General features: G+C 40.8%; 3 protein-coding genes across 8 annotated transcripts; all 3 read right to left on the bottom strand.

Moving 5' to 3' along the window:
• Window positions 1-1,560: 1,560 nt before the first annotated feature.
• cyldb (cylindromatosis (turban tumor syndrome), b) lies at window positions 1,561-8,582 on the bottom strand. 3 transcript variants are annotated; one of them, XM_054617195.1, is made up of 14 exons: window positions 8,490-8,582; window positions 7,221-7,689; window positions 6,730-6,862; window positions 6,014-6,261; window positions 5,767-5,935; window positions 4,711-4,843; window positions 4,408-4,512; window positions 4,040-4,119; window positions 3,851-3,917; window positions 3,636-3,768; window positions 3,428-3,536; window positions 3,188-3,306; window positions 2,899-3,103; window positions 1,561-2,610 (listed from the first exon to the last, which is right to left on the bottom strand). In XM_054617195.1, the coding sequence occupies exons 2-14, from the start codon at window positions 7,668-7,670 to the stop codon at window positions 2,405-2,407; spliced, it is 2,157 nt and encodes a 718-aa protein (XP_054473170.1). In that variant the 5' UTR covers window positions 7,671-7,689; window positions 8,490-8,582; the 3' UTR covers window positions 1,561-2,404. The 3 variants fall into 3 exon arrangements, with proteins under 3 accessions (XP_054473170.1, XP_054473172.1, XP_054473171.1); XM_054617197.1 differs by lacking the exon at window positions 8,490-8,582 and adding an exon at window positions 8,308-8,326; XM_054617196.1 differs by lacking the exon at window positions 8,490-8,582 and adding an exon at window positions 7,773-8,067.
• Window positions 8,583-9,474: 892 nt separating this feature from the next.
• LOC129106182 (glutathione hydrolase 7-like) lies at window positions 9,475-13,179 on the bottom strand. 3 transcript variants are annotated; one of them, XM_054617533.1, is made up of 15 exons: window positions 13,007-13,179; window positions 12,549-12,748; window positions 12,324-12,475; window positions 12,113-12,230; window positions 11,968-12,035; window positions 11,800-11,873; window positions 11,498-11,679; window positions 11,297-11,384; window positions 11,079-11,209; window positions 10,886-10,974; window positions 10,557-10,673; window positions 10,341-10,458; window positions 10,128-10,265; window positions 9,924-10,023; window positions 9,475-9,835 (listed from the first exon to the last, which is right to left on the bottom strand). In XM_054617533.1, exons 1-15 carry the CDS (start codon window positions 13,134-13,136, stop codon window positions 9,687-9,689), a joined length of 1,854 nt encoding a protein of 617 aa, XP_054473508.1. In that variant the 5' UTR covers window positions 13,137-13,179; the 3' UTR covers window positions 9,475-9,686. The 3 variants fall into 3 exon arrangements, with proteins under 3 accessions (XP_054473508.1, XP_054473509.1, XP_054473510.1); XM_054617534.1 differs by having other exon boundaries at window positions 11,800-11,898; window positions 12,011-12,035; XM_054617535.1 differs by lacking the exon at window positions 10,557-10,673.
• Window positions 13,180-13,356: 177 nt separating this feature from the next.
• tp53inp2 (tumor protein p53 inducible nuclear protein 2) lies at window positions 13,357-16,027 on the bottom strand. Of its 2 annotated transcripts, none has more exons than XM_054617633.1 (4): window positions 15,834-16,027; window positions 14,788-14,995; window positions 14,339-14,441; window positions 13,357-14,005 (listed from the first exon to the last, which is right to left on the bottom strand). In XM_054617633.1, exons 2-4 carry the CDS (start codon window positions 14,894-14,896, stop codon window positions 13,765-13,767), a joined length of 453 nt encoding a protein of 150 aa, XP_054473608.1. In that variant the 5' UTR covers window positions 14,897-14,995; window positions 15,834-16,027; the 3' UTR covers window positions 13,357-13,764. The 2 variants fall into 2 exon arrangements, with proteins under 2 accessions (XP_054473608.1, XP_054473609.1); XM_054617634.1 differs by having other exon boundaries at window positions 14,788-14,992.
• Between the last annotated feature and the right edge of the window lie 743 nt (window positions 16,028-16,770).

Below are 16,770 nucleotides of genomic sequence, written 5' to 3'. Positions count from 1 at the left end.
TCGATTGAACTATGTTCATGGCAAACTCATATTTCTCCACAAGAGGGCATTGCAGTCCATAATATTACCTCATACGGCTCACCTGTCCTCACAGAATTTAAAAAGCACTACCTTATGTCTAGACTCTTAATATTTAGCATATAAAGACGTTTTAGATGTAGCTGATTGAGCAGATCATAATTCATTATTCACACTGTAAATTACTGCTAAATATGCTGATAGCTGGTGGTGAATCTTCTTTAAGGGCTCTGCACGCTTATTTTTAGTAAAATTCTGTTCATCTATAATTCACTGATTTCTAACTACAATCTACATAGATTATATCTATGTAGAAATCGTATTGACGAAAACAACTATATCACAGATCCAGTAATATGCCCTTGTAAAATCTGCACACGGTGCAATTGTTTATAGTAAATTCAATACAAAGTAAAACATGGAGGGTAGAGTAGGGTTGGAAGGGACAGGTGGACATCTGGGACAGTGTCTTTTCACAAGTCAGGATGATGAAGCATGATGAAGGGCATTGGCATCGTTCCTTGTGAAGGAACGATGCCAATGCCCTTCATCATGCTGATACTCAGCCAAACCTTCTTCACTTTCGACCTCAATGGAAAGGGAAGAATATTCATCACATTTTATTCAGTTTTGAAATCTACGGCATGCAAGTACATTTTTGGTACTTTTGGTACTTTTGTTCTACCATATTGTTTTAAGATTTGCCACATACAAAACACATATTTGTGGAGAGCTTACTTTCTGGCCTTTCAGTTGATTTTTTGTTCAGAAATAGCACAAGTCCAAAGTGTGTCTGCCCTTCCAATTGGGACAATTAACTTGGGGGTTTGAGTTATTATTGTTTATAGTTCCTACTTTGTGACAATATAATAATTCTAGAATTTAATTTTTTTTTCTCAAAGAACTCTTTTAAAGTGTAAAAAATGAAGACTGCAATTTGCTGAATTTTTTTTTAGCCCAGAGCAGAGTGTCCCAACTGTTCTGGGCAGAATTTTGGACAAATGGACTCTTTCACATTTGGGTTGGGCTTTGAGAGAAACTTGATAAATTGTTAGCAGACACCTGTATCTGTTCAGGGACCAAATTAATTTAATTACTCATCAAGTAGTTTGTGAGTAATGGAAGGTTATTTTCTGGTGACGCAACAGTGCCCCCAGCCAAGCCCAATCTCCCATTCCAAACTTTGTTTTTTCAAAGATACAGCGTATCAACAACAAGAAAACGCATGAAGTTCTCATGACCTGGAAGGATTCAGTAAGTGTTTTAGGTCACAACTGACAATCAAGAGAAAAAAAATTAACGCACCAACACTGCAACACCACACAAACATGTCACCAAGTGCATGAGTAAACTTTAGCTTTCCAACTAACTTGCATACAGCAGCAATTTAGTCATTTATGTATAATGTCAGTTTCCTTTGAAAAATGATTGGTGTAAGTAATCTCAGTGAAACAAAAGCAAGACATTCAATGTTAAAGAAGACATTGTTTAGGAGTTCAGAGTGTAATACTTTACAGCTCATTCAATTCAATTCAATGTGGTTTTATTGGCATGAAAGTTTCAGTAACAATGTTGCCAAAGCATCAAAATACAAAGGTACACAATAATATTAGTATTAACACAACATTATGATTGTTATATAATAATGACATATGTACAGTATTACAATTACTTTTAAACAAACTCACATGTGTCTAGACCATTCACTGTCCCTCAGGTTGTGGCATGTTGACACATATTGCGCAACAAGATATGCCTTGTCTCCTTCTCCTAGGAGTATTTACAATTTTGAGAGGTCATTAAACTCTTTCTAAATCTGGGATAACAGAGTTAAATTGGTCAAAATAATTCTTCCTTATTTCATTGGATGCTTTATAATTTAGGAGGAAGTGCTTCTGTCTCAGCCTCACCTGTCCAACAGTGACCACACACTGTTTTCTTTTGGTTGCCATGATTTTGTGTCTTCCTATTAGGATTTCCAGTATGTGGTCTGAGCCTGTACTTGATCTCTGACAGTACAAAGACATTCTTATCTACTTTGGCTTTTAATGTTGGAAATAGTTTTCTTTACATTGCTTTATAATTAGTTTGACTCGGATTGGTGTTTTGAAAGCAGTGTTGTTGTGATCAGAGAGTGTTTGAGCGGGGACAGTTAGCACTAACTGACATTCTTTCTCTCCTTAGAGATCTACATGAACTTTAACTTCAATCCTTCATAGTCAGTTTCTCTTCAACAGTATTGTTTTCCTCCATGATGTTAGAAGCATCTGTTTCAGTTCCCTGCCATTATATGTAATAACAAACACATATTCCGCTTGATTACACACAGATGCAAGGTTATTGAGGCACTGTTATTGGAACGTCATGTCCTCGTCCGCACAAACGTTTAAGGCTCCTGGTGGTTTGGCTTGGAAAGTGGTGTGGCTGGGTTTTGATATAAAAACATGTAAGAGTCACATAGGAGCCTGCGCACTAGCTCAGAAGCCTGGGAGGGGTTTGAACAAGCCAGCTCCTCCTCTGGCTTGGACAGGAAGTCACCCAACTCCGGACAAGCTCGGATCACGGGAATGTTGTAGCCATGTTGATCATCACCTGTCACAACAAATGGCCTTAAGATTAGACATCAGCTCAAGACGAGATAAAGACCAGTCATAGACGTCAGAGTGTGGCTTTATCCAACACTGTCGAGGCTGCCTTATCAGAGAATAAGGCAGTCATGGGTAACCACTCCGTAGGAAAAACAAAAGGCAGAGTTTGCACGAACATCAGAATAAAATTATTTCTTGATTCTATAATGCAACTAATGGAAGAAAAGATTTCCTACTCAAGCCAAGAAACAATCTATTAAAGTAAATAAAACAAGCTGAATATATATCTCACCACATCTGTCTGCCATGCTGTCAAAGAAGAGCCAGGAGTGAGGATCAGGGCCGAATTTGACAAAGGACACATAGTGGCTGGTTTGAATGCAGAGCACAGCAAACAGCTGCATCATGTGCCTTGGCACAGGAGTATCAGAGGCTGCATCTGCTGGCACTGCTAGAGCTTTGGGGGAGTGGCCCTGCCGTGAGGGATGGGTGTGCACCTGAAAGAAAAATAAAGAGAGTTTAACATGTTGCCATGTTTGGTCAGCGAGATATTGGAAATCTAAAATGGCTATCTGGCATACCTGTGTGTTGCAGGTGGAGCAGTACTGTTTTATTCTCCCTGGCTGCAGTTTGCGATCTGGTAGACACTGAAGACACTCGTACTCTGCCAAATGTCCACAGAGGAAGCATTCCCTTGGAGCTTTTGGGAAAAGTGGGTGATGTGAAAGCATATTAAACCTCTCTTCAAAAACACTGTATCCCAAAAAATTCATTCTCATGCTACATGATTTAAATCAATGCCAACTAGGTCTGTTTCTCACAGTTGTATAGGAGATCTGTGATGTCCAGCTCAGTGGAGGGAATGATGTGAGAAAACATCTTATACTTGTTTCCAAACCTCGGCATCTGAACCATAAGACAGGACGGCATCTGAGGGACAAATAGTAAAGGCAATTACATTGCTGTACAGAAGAAAACTTGATAAACTACTCAAGGCTTCTTTTCCATTTAACAGGAGAAAACGCTCACCTTTTCAAACTTGAGGTCACCTGACAGGCAAGATGTGTCCAGCAGCTGTTGGACAGTGGGCATCTGTCCCATCTGTTCTCTTTCCAGAAAAATCTGGAAGGTGTAGGCACCCTGACATGTTTCTTGTCCCGATCTAAAAATGAAAACAGAATGTCAGTAACTTAAAGCAGTCACATAGGACAGGATATTTAATACTGTGCGGCTGAAGATCCTACCTGAGCTTGAGCAGTGGCTCAATGCACAGCACTTTCTGAAAGAGGACTGTGATGAACTCCTCTGGGTCTGTAGTGAAGCAGGGCAATCAGAAACCAAAAATAACTTTAACAATAGACTTCAGGATGTAATGTTGCAATGCATTTGAATGTAATCTCTAACAATGCATGTAGCAATGTATGGGCGTGTACCTTTCTCCTCTGTTCGGAAGGTGTCGCATCCAAGCTGTTTACGAAAATTCATCACATTCTGTGCAGGCACGAACCCTTGTCTGCAATAAATACATAAGCTATCAGTAAGCAAACACAAGAACTCATGCACTGTAATACCCCAACACAAGCAGGAGCAAACACAAGGACACACTCTTTTAAGTTTAAGAAAGCTTTAAGCATGCACTTTTTTCTGTTTGCTAGTGAATTAAGACTACCCTTATCATTAAGATAGAGAGTACTTGTTCACCATTTGAGATTATGTAGGATGCCATTATGTTCCTTGTTTTGCAGACTGGATAATAATGTAAGGCTTTAGAGAAATAAAGTATTGGAGACAGCGTTCATACCTGCGCAAACGGTTGACTATTTTTCTTAGAGTGCAGGTTATGGGTTTCTCCGTGTCAGCAGGTTTTTTGCAGATATTATCCAGGGTCACTGATGAGCCGAACAAACTGAAGGCAGAAAACCACATTGTTTTATCAACTCAGCACTTATCTGTATCGAGTTCACCATGCTAAGTAAGTTGTACATGATCTCCTCATAATAAAATGACTTCAGATAATGAGAGACTAAATTAAAACTGAAACTGCGTTTGCACCAGTGTGCTCCTTGAGAATGAAATGCCTTAAGAGGTGTTGAACTGGTTTTACCTGAAGAGTGCAGCATCAAGGTAACAGGAGTTGATATGACCCTGAATCCCTTTCATTCGTCCCACTAACAAAGACAAGGCCTCGGATTCAGGAATAGGAGGTGCATCCTCCTCTGGGTCCTCATATGTTGGCACTGAAAACAGCAAATAAGCATACAAGAACTGGTCTATAAAATGGCATTTGAACATAAACCTCAGCATTTCACTCGAAAACGTAGTATTCCGCAGCAGCTTCTCACCGGCTTAAACACAGTCCAACTGGGCAATCACACAGGTATTTGTGAATACTGATTAACCTGCTTCTCCAAAGCAGAAAGTTCACTGATAAAAAAAGACTGCCACAAACCGTGCATTGTTTCAGGAGCAATGGACTTTATTTATCTTCTTCAGAACGGTGTAAAAAGAAGTCAGAGTTTTCATGTATGTTCAACCCTAGTTTCACACTGATTCTCGGAGGATGTGTGAATCATCATGAATGACATGTTTTCAGAGGAATGAAAAAACACCTATCCCTAAAGCTTTATGTGCTAACTTTATACAAAACCAGCTCCCTGTTCAAAAGTTAAGAGTTTGCAGATTGTCTTGTACAACACTTTAATGACAAAAAATATTTTTAAAAAAACATATTTAATATGGTTGAAAGAAAATTGTTCCTCCATGAAACTGCTCACAACAAGGTCTGTGGATAATCTTGAGTAAATAGTTCTTGAAAGAGAAATTGGAGCTTGTGAGTTTTTCAGATGTATTTTCTTTGCACACTGCAAGCAGAGAGAAGGCAGACATCTCTACACTTGATATTTCAAAAACTAGGTAACTCACACCAAGACAATGTGGATTGATAAATAGCACCACAGGGAAGAGGAAATAATATATATTTTTGATTTTGGGGATAACTTCCACTTTAAGTTAAACTAAAGCTTTATTTTATTTTGCACAAGTAAAATGTAATACATGTAAGAACAGCAAATTATTTTACTTTGAAAAACACTTTAACCAATAACATCAAACTTAAATAGCTTGTGTATGCATGATGAAGCATACTGGGAGAATGTCTAACCTGGAGGTGTGTCGGTGGGTTGAGGGTTCTCCCTTCCTGTAGACGAGCAGACGAACCTGCCATCAGGGCTGCACTTTGTGACGGGAACAAACAAAGCCCTGCCCCCTTTGCAGGTGAAATACCTCTGGCCTCGGTACTCCCCATCAGAGCAGCCGTTCACCTCATAGTCCTGAAACAATGAAAACCACATCAAGTACATGCCTAAAGATAGAAGAAAACGCAACTCTACAAAATATTTGTCACTCACCAATTCAATCCCAGCCCATTTATCAGTCTTCCCTTCTGGGACCCCCAACCAATGGACGACCCCGTACACTGTGACCCCTGAGTTGGACACCACCTCCACCATGGATCCCACCTCCAAAGACACATGAGATGTGCTTGAACTTTGGCTCTGAATGACACTCTGCTCTGTACGGTTCTCCCTAACTCGTCGTGCATGAGATCCTATATTGGGCATGGAATTGATGCGCGTCACCCCTTTTCTGTTTAGATCTGTGGAGAGGTATGGAGGCCGATGGTTAGAAGTCATAAGACATTTATTTTTTTTAGACTTGTCACATGCTGCCTCATCAGATTGACCTGAGGTTAACACAGCACAGGTATACATATGAGGTATGTAGACAGCTCAGAGCTCACAATGTGCCAAATCGACAGACCATGTGATGAATCTGCAGTTTCACATTCCATAGCAACAGGACCAGTTATTCTAGTTGTGTACTGGGATCCCTTCTTTTGTGTGATCTGGAGTCAAATTCTCTCTGAAATATTTCAATAGCAGGATTTAATTATCTGATTGGAGCAGTTTTTTTAAACTAGAAAAGTTTGATATATAATCCCAAACTAAAGGGATTTAGTTTGATAAAGACCAGGACACAACCACCGAGTATCTTGTGGCGTAGATGTGGCACATGTTGACCCAGAAAGAGTCAAGGCAGCTGTGACTTTGACCACTTTTCTTACCCCCACACTGGCTGTCTTTCCAATGCAGGCCGAGGGGAACGGAGTAAGATGGGACCACCTGGACGATGTCAGCCGCACTGAACAGCGGAGGAGGAGCAGCAGGTTTCTTGGATGACAGATTGTGATCACTGTCCTAGAGGAAAGACAAAGAAAAACAGACACTCACTCTTGTGTAAAGAACACAGATGAACACTTTAGTGAATGTGAACATTTTTGCAGTTACTCAGATCTCTGGCAATCTTTTGACTGATAAGGTAACTTCCTCATCCTTGTCTTAATACATTTATTGAGGTTATATTGGTGTGTGTGTGTGTGTGTGTGTGTGTGTGTGTGTGTGTGTGTGTGTGTGTGTGTGTTCATAAAGCCTGATAACTATAACTGCACCTCCACTACTTTGTATTTCATCTCCGACACTCTCACACTTTGATGCTCCAATTATTCAAATGTGATGCTCTCCACATATTAAAATCAAGACAAGTCACTCTACCCACCACAAATTCCACCTCAAAGCCGAGCATGTGCAGGTCGTCTTTGTTCTCCTTCCTCCCGATTTGCATCAGGTTCTTCACCAGCCCTGGCAGGTGTCCCTTCTTGTGCTTCACCACCACCAGGTCGTCCTGAGACAGCTCGCAGATCGCCGAGAACAGCTGCGGGTTGCACAGCAGCTCCAGGCGTTTGCTCGCTGGGGAAACGAAGAGCAGCAGCTGTGCCTGGTGTCGGCTCAGAGGGTACGTGTCTTCCCTCCTCACCAGGCCGCCGCTCTTGGGACTCCCGGCGTTGCTGCTGCCGCCGCCGCCGCCGCCGGAGTACAGCAGCCCCATCAGCTCCCCGCGCTGCAGCTCCGCCTCCACGCGGCCGATGCATCCTCGGCAGAAGCCTTTCCTCGACTTCCCGCGGATCACGATGAAAAACTTCTCCTTCAGGACAGGTGTGGGCTCCATACTTGTCGCAGGCGATGTGCTTACAGAAGCAATACAACAGAAGTACATTAGAAAAGGTTACATTTGATCTAACTCTTAAGTGTCCTCTTAAGAAAAACTCACCTCTTCAAGAAGTACTACCCTGAGCCTTCCTCGTAGCACTTATTGCATTCGTATTTGTTTACTGCACTTATCCTATTCGTAGTAGTTTGTAGCACTTATTATATTCGTATTAGTCTGTTGCAATTATTGTTCTCGTAGTAATTTGCCTCTGCACTATACTTTTGCTCTGGTTTATGCTTTAAGATGCTTGTTTAAGAAAGGAGATGCACTTATGACTTCTGGTGACTAGTAGTTCTCTTGAATACCTATGTTGAATACACTTCCTGTAAGTCGCTTTGGATAAAAGCGTCTGCTAAATGACTGTAATGTAATGTAATGTAATGTGTCACTAAAATAAGGCTACAAAGTGGGGAGAAACTTAATTACACACGTATTTCGATTAAAAACATAATTTCCTGTTGGACAGTACTCACGGTGTCATGGGCAATACAAACAAAATAGCATAAAACGTATATTAGTGCATTAACTTAACTGTAAGCCTTCAATTTTTTTTTATAATGTATATGGTTATTGTAAATACAATTCACACACGTACCTGCAAGAGAGCTAGTTTGAATATGTGAACTGGCATACTCGACATATTTAAGTAAACAAACCAACCTGCCCTGCAACGTCACTCTATCACATGTCTAATCATTACAATTCGTTAGAGAGTCGGTCTAGCCTTTGAGAAAAAAAAAAAAAAAAAAAAAAAAAAGTGAACTGCTGGCTACTCACTGTTTTTATTAGTCGAGGGCAATCACTCCGCGCTTCCTCATAAATTAATTTCCAACAAAAGCAGTTGGTGGTGACGCTGGAGTATCGCTTCCTCTTTGCTTCTAACGACTGTGTGAATTATCCTGCAGGTGCTTAAATACTGACCTGCAAATGACCGACAACGCCCACGAGGCAGCTCCTAACTTCTCCGCCCTAAAAAAAAATCTCGCAACAAGATGCATGACTATATTAGATAAGAAAAGGGATGATGGTGTTGACTTTATCTTTAAACTGAGAGTGGCTGATTATTTCACATTCAACAGCTGTCCGTTCATGTGACCACTGGGGACAGTTATCACACAGGTAGCCTCCAGTAAACTCAAACTGTGCAGCAAGTGGCTCACAGGAACCTAACAGGTACATACATATAGCTCTGAGTTTAGAGTCAATTTAAGTTGTAGTATTGATGTACTGACACAGAACAGATATCACTTGGACTGCTATTTATGGTGCTAGCTGCATATAATATGTCGTAACACATTTTGTAATCCATCTATTCATCTAAAAACTCCTGTGCAGCTTAATTTATCAAAATAAACTTTTATGAAGAAAACAACTCTTAATTTCCAGGTTGTTTAGGCTTCATTGCCATCAAAAAAAACAACAACACATGGGAGGTCACAATTTCTTGCAGATACACTGAAATATTACTCATAAGTAGCTGCAAAGAAAGTGTAAACATATTTACAGTAAACTATTATTTGACTGCAACGTTTTGAGTGACATGCAGACTTAACACATGTGACATGGTGTCTTACCCTGTAACACAAATGGTATGCATGTTTGACAGTATCTTAAAGGCACATCAGCTTTACATAACAGCCATCGCTTTTGAGCAGGCATGTGGGACAATGTGACCTCAACGAGCATAAAAACGTTTTCTGTCATCCATCATTCGCAAATCCATTACGACATATCAGTTTAAAACTCGAGAATGATGGTGTTATTTCCTTTAATCAGTTTTTAAGACATTTCTTATGGATAAACAAATTTGCCCTCTTTAATAGAAAGTACATGTTGGATGTCTGCCCTCTGCTGGCTTGTGATCACAATAACATGAGAGTAACAAGCCAGAGAACAACCATAAGCTTACATCATGCAACAGTAGCTCATCCAGATACTACCACACATAATATGCTCTTAAAAAGGACCATAAAACTATGATAAAGTATCAGATAGTTGAGGTGTTATTGCCGTAATGATATCTTTGTTCCTCAAGATCCCCTGGACAACAGAGTTCATCTTCACTCTCTGAACTACTCGGCCATTTTCATCCACAAACTTCACACTCTCTTCTGGAAACTCAGCTGATGAGGGAGAGTTAGGAAAGAAGGAAATTATTAATGTGAAAATATGACTTAAAATAATTAGCAATAAAGGGAAAGGTCAACTTACGGTCAACAAGAAGTCTGTTTGGCTGACACTGATGGGGATGTCTCTTCAGGGAGAGGCTGCCATTGTTCTCTTTGTGCAAGGACAGTTCACTGCATAACAGCTAGAGCACAAACAAAGTCTAAATTGTAAATGTTTTTATGTTAAAAATCCTATCCTCTTCCACTGAATCAGAATCCAAACCTGCATGATGTAAAGTGGTCAAACCTGGGTGATAACACTCAAACTCTGTAGTCCATCTGAACTGCTTAGTGCCATGTAGACCCCACATTTACGCCAAGCTGGTACCACTATTGTGGGCATGAGAGATGTTTGGGGCCTCTTTCCTGGCTGGACTCTGTTGTTCTATAGAACAAATGGAAAACAGTGAGCCATACTTAAAGACAAATAATTTGTAAATGGAGAGATTTCTAATGGTACCTGATTAATTAAAGGTTGCCCTGGGGTTTTGTCTGGCCAGGAGAAGTCAAGGATGAGGCTATTGAGAATGACGCCCGACCCTGTCATGATTCTGCTCCCGAATGGCGTGCTCAAGGAACTGAGATCATAAAGACAAAAAGATAAGATCAAAGAATGTCACTGTGCCCAGCAGGACATACCGCACATATCCTGCAGATAGTAGCCGCACACCATCACCTCGCAATTGACACTATGAGTGCATCTGGCCCCATGACTACTACTCTTCCAGCCGTCGGCTCTCGAGAGGAATGGGAGGAAGTGATTCTCTGGCGAAGCACTTCAGCCTGAGTCATTCTTTTGCAAGAGCAGAGAGAAAATTATACCTGACGTACTGATTGGTTGGTTGTTATGGCAGTCCATCAACAGAAAAGGAATTTTCCTACTTTCTCACATTTCATAGACAAAAGAATCATCAATTAAGCAGGAAAAAAGTCTGATTAATCAATATTAAAATTGGCCTGTATTTGCAGTACTATTTACAAGTGTGAATCCTCAATGTAGTTTACCTCAGCATGTCAGAGAGAAGCTCAGTTGCTGAAGAGTTATATGAAGGGTCACCCAAACCACTGGCTATAGCCAATGCTCCTTTGAGAGCCTTATTAGGGAGAAAGTAATTATTGTTATGTAGGAGATCTACCTTTTCAGCCAGGCAGTAATGTATAAAATACATTGTGATATGCAAGCTGTGCGTTCCAGTACCTCCGCAATCCAGTGGTGTGTTTGATTTTCTGTGTTATTGTTCCCATTGACCCGGAGGCCCTCCAAAAGGTTGAGCGCTGATATCAACGCTTCACCAGCAGAGGGTGGAGGAGGAACTTGGATAATAAATTCTAAAATAAGATTAGCAAAATATAGATGAGTATCAACAATGCACAAACATTTATGCAGTCTATTGTTGATGAAAGTTTGGTCTTTACCATTGTATAGGCCTTCTACTGGCTGCTCTACTTGTACACTGTAGTTACTGATGTCGTCTCTACTCAGGACCCCTCCATTTGTTCGCACCTTTGAATAAAAACACAGCATCACTAACACTAGAGTAAATGCAGTCGCTAAAGATTCACCCTATGATTTTGCCCAAGAAACAGGAACCCATTTGATGTATGGATTTCATTCACCTCATCCTCTATCTCTCGAGAGATATTCCCATCATAGAAGTTTGACAGACCGGCCTCGAGGACTCTGGCTAGACTGGACATCCTCAGAAATGAACCAGGAAGCAGAGCCTCGCCACCTGGCAGGAACATGTCCCTGAAACGTTGCGACAGCTGCTCACCTTTTACCTTTGATATGGCCTCAGCTGTAGAATTACACAAATGAGTCACACGCTGGTATTATGGTTCCTCAGGCCAAACCACCATGTTATATTGCAAGTAATGTGGTAAAGTAAGAAAATGTAAAGAGGAATGATTTGACTCACCAAGACTGAAGGACACATTGAAACCTTCTTCGGCAACAGCTGCGGCTCTGGTGACCACATCCTCCCATGATAGACTGCAGTGATTTTGTGGTAAGACATCTGATTAAAGGATAGAAAAAAAAAGGGACTAAACACAAGATCATTTTCACTCTGTCTCAACTGTTTTACCTCCCATACAAGCTGTGAGCACTGTGTAACCCTCTGAGCAGACCTGGCACGCCCACTTGCAGACCTGCCTGAAAGGATGAAGTAAAATTATACACACTAAATAATAAAGTGATTAATGGTAGGCCCCTCCCCAGCTTCACATTACCTTTAGTTCAGAAACATTTTGCAGCATCTCCTCTTTAAGTGCTTTAGGTGCAGTTCCCTGAAAATTAATCACCCTGGTTTCATTCCTATGAATGTCACGAACCAGCATCACCCCACCTCTACAGGAAGAGAATGAGCAAAGGATGAATTTGCGACCAGACATGTCCATGTATATTTCACACTAAACGGCCAGCAATAGGTCAGTCACATACCCACCAACACCTGACACATGTGGATGCACAACACCCAGACACAGGGCGGCAGTGATGGCTGCATCCACACTGGATCCACCATCATGAAGGACTCTCTGGCCGAGTGCAGTGCAGCACTCGTGATTCGAAACCACCACACCTTTTACAAACACCTAAGAAGTCACTGTCATGAGGATAAATAATGGTAATACTTGGATGTTATATTGCATTAAATACCAAGCTTACCCCCAGGTTAATATGCAGGATCAAAGCAATGGTCACTACAATGGCAAAGGAGATAGATACAGCATAGATGTGGATGAATGTGTCCGGACGGGAGAGGTCCTCGTCTGTCTCTTTGAGGTCCGACAGGCTACGGTGCAACAAATTCGGGCTACCAGAGGCCAGCTGTTTCAGGGGGATGTCTTTGGGTAGATGGCTGCGGTCTGTGGCAGCAGCAAGGAAACATAGTTCAAACCGTCACCATTGTGGAAATCTTTTGGGTTTGCAAGCCATTTAATAGTTTCCAGCCAAGGTCCTCAAGACCCTGTCTGTTTTCTCCCTTGACATCTAATCAGGTGATTTACACACAGGGTTGCAAATTAGCATCACGTCAGGTGTAAATCAGTAGGAGAGCAATACAGCAGTATATTCTGTGCTGAGAGCTAAAATTGTAAACCATTGCTACATTTGTATCCTCTCACCATGTTTTTTATTCAAGCCACAGGTGAAGTCACTTGAGCCATCAGCCAACTGAGATGAGCCAGCAAAACTATTGTAACTGAAATGTAACTGCTTGTTAAGTTTTGCTTCAGGAGAAACCTCCATCCTCATTGAACACAGACTAAGAAGATTCAAGATCACAGTTTTTTCATGAGCCTCCTTATTGTAAAAGTCCATAAACTGCAACCTTCCCTTAGCTAACCATGTAATCAAACACAGCAGGTGCAATTACCTCCCAACCAATGAGATCTCAACATTTGCATCTGTCAAATTGTGAGCAGTTCAATGTAATTTGGACATTTTAATTTGACAAAAGAATATATGCACAAGCTGCAAAGTCATCAATTTTATTGTCGTATAAAAAAAGGTTTAAACCAGGTACATAAAGGTAAATAAATGCACGTCGATACACAAAGAACAGCGCTTTGTCAAAAACGTTGGAAGATACATTCTGCAAAGGCTGCACTCACCCACATGCACACAAACATGAAAACATAGTGTAGCTCATTTCATGAGGTGAACATCTTCATGTCAACATTCTTGTACAGTACGAGTATAAATATACATATAATGTAGCTGCCTGTTGTAAAGTTGTTGTGATGGATTACATCTCGATCCGATGTATAGCTAAAATCTGCACAAGACAAAAAAGTGTGTGTATTTGTGTGTATTGTAGTGTGAAGTATTATGCGTCTAGGATTATTTCACGGTTAACATTTTCAGTTGTACAACCAGAGCCTCAGTGGCTGAGGTTGCGTTGTCCTGGCTGTTGGAGGTGGAAGGAGTGATGTTGGAGTCCTTGGCGAACACGGTTCTGGCGCTGAATGGCGTTACGAGACATGTGGTGTGGGTCTGCCCGGGCCTTAGCCTTCTGGCTGCAGGTCAACTGTGTCACCTCTAACACAGCTTTAGGCTGAGAAACTGAGCCTGTGATGGCTCGACTGCTGCTGCTTTCAACTGTGGGCTCTGGATCTAAAACACTGGAGAGAAACACAAGCAAGTATGTGAATCTAACAACCTGAACAAGTTGGTGTTGACAAATATGATTTATTGTGAAGTTAGATAAGATAAGATAAGATAAGATAAGATAAGATAATCCTTTATTAGTCCCGCAGCGGGGAAATTTGCAGGCTTACAGCAGCATAGAGTTAAAGTGCACACAAGAGACATAGTAAAGAAAGACAAGATAAAAATAAAAATAAAAATAAAAAATAAAAATAGGAAGTGGAATAAAGTTGTGTGATATGTTATGTCATTTTTTAACCCTTTAAATGTAATATTTGGTAATGATTTCTTGAGAGGATTCCTCTTACCTGATGTCATTTTCGACATTTGCAACTGTGTCTCCTTGAAGATCAGAGTTTGATGACGGGGTGTCAGTCAGCTCTGCACCCTGATTCTCTGCTGAATCTGCCTCTGTGGAGACCACAACCAAAACAAATAACAGGTGAAATATTGAAAAAATGATCTTCGGACATCGCATATGAATGTTAAGAAATATCTTTTTAAGATGTCGTTCTTTGTGTTTGTTTAATTGTTTGGAATTGTAAGCTTAAAAGATCCTCATCATGAGACTATCATGCAATCTGCGTATAATACCAGATTATGATTCATGAAAGTCAATAAATCCTTGCTATTGCAATATTAATTTCAACCATACTGCAAGTGGCCTACTTTGTCAAGTAGAAACACTGCTTAGTGCTGTATATCATTTTATATTATAGCTATTCAAAATCTAAATATGACATGCTCCATGACTGACCTTGACGACTCACAACAAGCCACCCTTCTTCCAGCACTTCACCAGACTTGACATCTTCAGTGGCCTCCTCTTCTCCCCCAAAAAGCAGTCGGGTGATTGTTTTGAACATTGCTTTTTTAACTTTGTCTTCCCTTGAGGTGTTAGTCTGTACCTGCTGCTGACACTGTCTTCCTTTCCTTCTTAGTTCAGCAGAAAGAGCCTTTATCTGCTAAAGACAGGAAAGATACTGCTCATAGAGTCATATCATATGCATGTTCACACTGCATCATTGCTAACTTCTGTTATGCTAATCCCCCTTTGACTGTTTGGGAGTGATGCAAAGAGACCCATCCTTCTTTATTGTTTTTTCAAAATTCAAGCAAATCTAGGTCAGCTGACTAGAATGTCCAATGACATTTCTTTTCATACAGTGGTCTGAATAATAACGTCCACTCCACAAGAATTTCATTGTTAGGGTCCATCTGTCTCCAGATATATGGGGGAGGGGCTCCTTTTATCAAACATATTTTGAGTGCAAAGCCTGGTCCGCACCTTCCAAAGGACTGAGCTGACTTCATGTTGAGCCAATGACCTTAATTATCAATTGGCATTTAATTTCTGCAGTGCACACTGAGTGCAGTGTGGTTATGTTGCTATTGGTTGTGTTTTCTACTCCCTGTCATGCAATGAGGTACACGTCACAGACATAATGGGAGACATGATAGGATTATGAACAATACTGCAGCCACAGATATGAAGTCTCTGATGAATCACTTAATGGATTCAGTAGAAATGCATTACATACTTTTTTTCAGGTATTGGGTCACATAATCCTGAGTGGTTTGCGGTATTATGACGCTATTACTTCAGCGGCTGCAACCAAACTAACCTGAGACAACCAACTGAGAAAACCAATGACAGTCTGCATATACGAAAAATCTTATGTTTGGATAATCGAACAAATATGCCTCTAATGTCAACAAAACGTTATTGGGATGTGGGTTTATTGTCTCAGGTACGCAGTCATGAATCTCTCCTAATGAACTGGCGCGTTGCGGTGTCCTTACCTGCCGTTTGTGTTTCTCCGTTTCAGTCGCAAATCATTGTGTCAATTTGCAAATTTTCCCAGGTTCCTTAATTATTATTTTTTTGCCAATTAAATCCTGTTACTGTACCAACCTAAGAAGAAGACTGTTGTTCTGTATTTCAAATCTTCAACCGATCACGGACAGCACAAGACCCGCCCACCACGAGCAACCCACCAATCAGAGACCACGACGGACTGAGCCTGCGCCTCCGTTACACTCTGCTCGTCTGTGCTCTCCGTCCACTTTTTTTGCCCAGCTGTCTAGAGTGCATCTTTGATAAATAATCCACATCTATGATACCCAAAACAAATCATTCCCTAAAACTCGTTTGTTTGCTCTATGGATGAATGACAAGAATTGTAAAGGTTTGACCACAAGACGGAAGCAGGCAGTGAGATGCTCATCTTGACCATCGTGGGATAGCATTAAAATGAAACGACTTCAAGTGAAAGTGAAAAAACGTGTATATGATAAGATATGTGCATGTGTGTGTCAGTTTAGCTGCTAAGTTTATTATTTTGCTGTATCTACAGGGAAGCACAAAAACGCAGCAGCACCCTCTAGTGGTTTGATCATCCCTTATCTTGATGCACCGTGGTGGTAGGTCTACTGTAAAAACTCTTGAGTGCTTCAGTATGTATTAGTGATGCTCTGTGAAAGTGTCTTATAATGTTCTTCTGGCATGAAACTCAAATCCAATATTAAAACAAAAGACACGTCAAAGAAAAAAGTCACTGCAAACCATTTTTGAGTTGCTTACGCATATTCACTTTTAGATTTGTGGGCAATGTAGTGAGAGTAACCTTCATGTCTTTGTAGTAGAGGGCAAAACTTAAGTATGAAGACACAAGACAAACAAACTTCAAGAAAAACAAACCTTAATTTTCTAGCAGTAAGGCCATGTTGAATATCACAG

This window comes from Anoplopoma fimbria, chromosome 17 (genome assembly GCF_027596085.1).
Source record: "Anoplopoma fimbria isolate UVic2021 breed Golden Eagle Sablefish chromosome 17, Afim_UVic_2022, whole genome shotgun sequence".
Classification (NCBI taxonomy): domain Eukaryota; kingdom Metazoa; phylum Chordata; class Actinopteri; order Perciformes; family Anoplopomatidae; genus Anoplopoma; species Anoplopoma fimbria.
Note: the sequence above shows the minus strand (reverse complement) of the source record. Positions and strands in the feature narration are given on the sequence as shown.

Excerpts from the sequence above, each read along its gene's own strand:
- cyldb (XM_054617195.1), bottom strand. The coding sequence starts at position 7,670 with ATGGAGCCCACACCTGTCCTGAAGGAGAAGTTTTTCATCGTGATCCGC. Across the intron at positions 4,844-5,766 it reads ACCCACCGACACACCTCCAG|TGCCAACATATGAGGACCCA; the intron begins GTTAGACATTCT and ends TGCTGTTTTCAG. Across the intron at positions 3,537-3,635 it reads GTGACCTCAAGTTTGAAAAG|ATGCCGTCCTGTCTTATGGT; the intron begins GTGAGCGTTTTC and ends TTTGTCCCTCAG.
- LOC129106182 (XM_054617533.1), bottom strand. The coding sequence starts at position 13,136 with ATGAGGATGGAGGTTTCTCCTGAAGCAAAACTTAACAAGCAGTTACAT. Across the intron at positions 11,385-11,497 it reads CTCGAGAGATAGAGGATGAG|GTGCGAACAAATGGAGGGGT; the intron begins GTGAATGAAATC and ends TTTTATTCAAAG. Across the intron at positions 9,836-9,923 it reads AAACAGACTTCTTGTTGACC|CTGAGTTTCCAGAAGAGAGT; the intron begins GTAAGTTGACCT and ends CTCCCTCATCAG.
- tp53inp2 (XM_054617633.1), bottom strand. The coding sequence starts at position 14,896 with ATGTTCAAAACAATCACCCGACTGCTTTTTGGGGGAGAAGAGGAGGCC. Across the intron at positions 14,442-14,787 it reads GCTTGTTGTGAGTCGTCAAG|AGGCAGATTCAGCAGAGAAT; the intron begins GTCAGTCATGGA and ends TGGTCTCCACAG. Across the intron at positions 14,006-14,338 it reads AATGTCGAAAATGACATCAG|TGTTTTAGATCCAGAGCCCA; the intron begins GTAAGAGGAATC and ends GTTTCTCTCCAG.